Here is a 2,841-nt window from a genome sequence, read left to right as displayed (position 1 = left end):
CACCACCACCGCCACCACCACCTCCACCACCCTCAAACGACCCAACAGGACAAACATGAGATGGAACTGTCTTCATAGAACATGCTGTGACTATTCTTTTCTCACCTTCTCTTCAACCCTTTCTCCCCTCACCAGCTGTCAGCCCCTTCCGACTAGCCTACTCCATCCCATACCCCTTCTCTTCCCTCCACTGCCGTCACCTCCAAGCCAGATGTACAGTTTCAGAAATCTCTACATTGAAGGTATTTTGTGGGCCACTGTCCAGCAGCTCATCGGCATTGCCTGTGAGCTTGTTAGAACGAGAAATTCTAAGCTATCTGGGTGGTTAACTAATGAGGACTTAGGCACAGCATCTTAACCCTTTCACATACTGTGCCTTTACACCCCAAAAAAGGATACTTCTTCTAAAAGATCCACTGTAAAAGCAGCCCATAATCCAGCTTAATATGCTGGCAAACGCAAAGTCAGGTTTTATAACAATCATACCTACTGAACTGCTGATGGGTTAGCACCAAACCTTCCAGCCTGATGGGAAATCTCACATCACAGCTTCCAACCATGTTCTGGATTTTAAAATCAAGGAATCTGGCGGGGAACCCGAGCTTCTGCACCACACGAGCATACTTTCTTGCCGCTAGTCGGGACTGCTCTTCGCTGGGGAGGGGCAGACGTGTTTAGAGATGACAAGTCACCATGTCCTCCACATGACCTGGGCTGTATTCACACACTCCTTTGATTGTATTTCTACCTTTATACCATGTTTATCTTTAAAGTACACTATGAATCGGTAGACTTGCAGCATGAGAACCTACATCCTCTAGCCTTGTCTCTGGCACCTAGTAAACAGTATGGTACCAAGTACAGTTGTTGAACTGAATCATAAACATATTTTGTCTTAATTCATCATCTATCACATATAAGGTATTTTTTTTCTTGGTTTCAGTGTGTTTAGATAAAACTAACTATTCCACTGGTTCTCACAGTGTGTCCTCAGACCAGCAGCAGCAGCACCACCACCATCTGGGAACTTGTTAGAATGCAGAGTCCCAGGTTCCGTCTCAGAGTTATAGACAATCTGGGGGTGGGGCCCTCCAGTGACTGTGATGCTCACTAAAGTTTTAGAACCATCCATTTGCTCTAAAAGTGCGTGCCATTTAGAAACAGCAGCAACAGCCGAAGCCGGTTTGGCTCAGTGGATAGAGCGTCGGCTTGCGGACTGGGGGGTCCCGGGTTCGATTCCGGTCAAGGGCCCGGGTTCGATTCCTGTCAAGGGCATGTACATGGGTTGCGGGCACATCCCCAGTGGGGAGTGTGCAGGAGGCAGCTGACCGATGTTTCTCTATCATCGATGTTTCTGGCTCTCTATCTCTCTCCCTTCCTCTCTGTGAAAAATCAATAAAATATATTTAAAAAAAAAACAGCAGCAACAAAAATAAGGACAAATGCATATATATGTGTGTGTGTGTGTGTGTGTGTGTGTGTGTGTGTGTGTATCTATCTATCAACATGAGGAAGACTCATGCCAATTGAACAGCACAGACATGACCCATGATGTAGGACTTGGGTCTTTATGGGGCAAATTATATTTTAACAAAAACGTGAAAATACTTCAAAACCTGCCCAATTCTGCTCAGGCTTTCTCACACAATTGTTACTGAACTCATCCAATATGAGAAATAAATAAATAAATAAATAAATAAATAAATAATTCATCCAGCTTTGTGGTTCTGTTCTAAGTGCTTGTCCTATTCCAACCTTAAACCCATGTCAGAACATGTGGAATCCTGAGACCTGAGGCTTTCGTTTTCATTGGGTACTTTTCGATGGTCACTGCTCAAACAAAAGAATGAGTAGCAGGGGTTGCCAAACTGGGGCAACACCTGGTGGGTGAATCATGGGAACTCTACCCGCTCTTATGGGTTGGCCCATCTTTAAGCTGAAACTCAGAAGCATCTGAAAGAGAAGCCAGGTGGAATGTGTTTGTGGACCAAAGAAAGTGTTCTATTCGCTTTCTATCTAGATTCTTCCCAACACTGTATTCATTACAATTCTTAATTATATTCAATACTTCACCTACTTTGCCTCACTTCACGCTGATTCTCCTCACCCACTTCCAACCCCTGGAATGTCCCTAGCAAGGCCATGTCCCCAAGTTAGCAGTGAAACAAAATGTTTTTATTTTGAAAAACTACATTTTGCCTAATTGACCCCTTATATTTCCTATGTGTTTATAAGATCAAGTTTAAAAGGTTTCATTACCATGTAGTTTCTTGGGATATCAGTTATTACTGTCACATAGAAATTTCTACTAAAAAAAAAAACTAACAAAGACTACATACATGTTATCGTACAAACATTAGAAAATATAGAGTAAGCCCTAACTGGTTTGGCTCAGTGGATAGAGCATCAGCCTGGTGACTCAAGGGTCCCAGGTTTGATTCTGGTCAAGGGCATGTACCTTGGTTGTGGGCACATCCCTAGTAGGGAGTGTGCAGGAGGCAGCTGACGAATGTTTCTCTCTCATCAATGTTTCTAACTCTCTATTCCTCTCCCTTCCTCTCTGTAAAAAAATCAATAAAATATATTTTAAAAAAAGAAAGAAAATATAGATTAAGAACCTTGAAGTGGCACACCAGTGGTGAAAGCCACTGATAAATGTGATCCTTTTGCTCTTTTCCCTCACCATGCAAACTCTGGTTATTACAGCTAAAGAGAAGAGGTTTGGCAAATTTGTGAAGATAATTCTGATATCTCTACTAACCAAATGTTTACAACTCTCTATCCAAAACTCAAGAACCAGATAGGTTTGAATAACAATATCTCTTATTATCTGAACACTAT

General features: G+C 42.4%; 1 protein-coding gene across 1 annotated transcript in view; it reads right to left on the bottom strand.

Annotated features, from left to right (window-relative positions):
- The window catches only part of TBPL2 (TATA-box binding protein like 2), a 23,897-nt gene that overhangs the window by 12,537 nt on the left and 8,519 nt on the right, over window positions 1–2,841 (bottom strand). Inside the window, exon 5 of the mRNA XM_006767730.1 lies at window positions 487–654. Within this exon, the coding sequence (XP_006767793.1) occupies window positions 487–654 (168 nt within the window). The remainder of the gene's footprint in view (window positions 1–486; window positions 655–2,841) is intronic.

This window comes from Myotis davidii, unplaced genomic scaffold, assembly GCF_000327345.1.
Source record: "Myotis davidii unplaced genomic scaffold, ASM32734v1 scaffold281, whole genome shotgun sequence".
In the NCBI taxonomy this organism is placed as follows: Eukaryota; Metazoa; Chordata; class Mammalia; order Chiroptera; family Vespertilionidae; genus Myotis; species Myotis davidii.
Note: the sequence above shows the minus strand (reverse complement) of the source record. Positions and strands in the feature narration are given on the sequence as shown.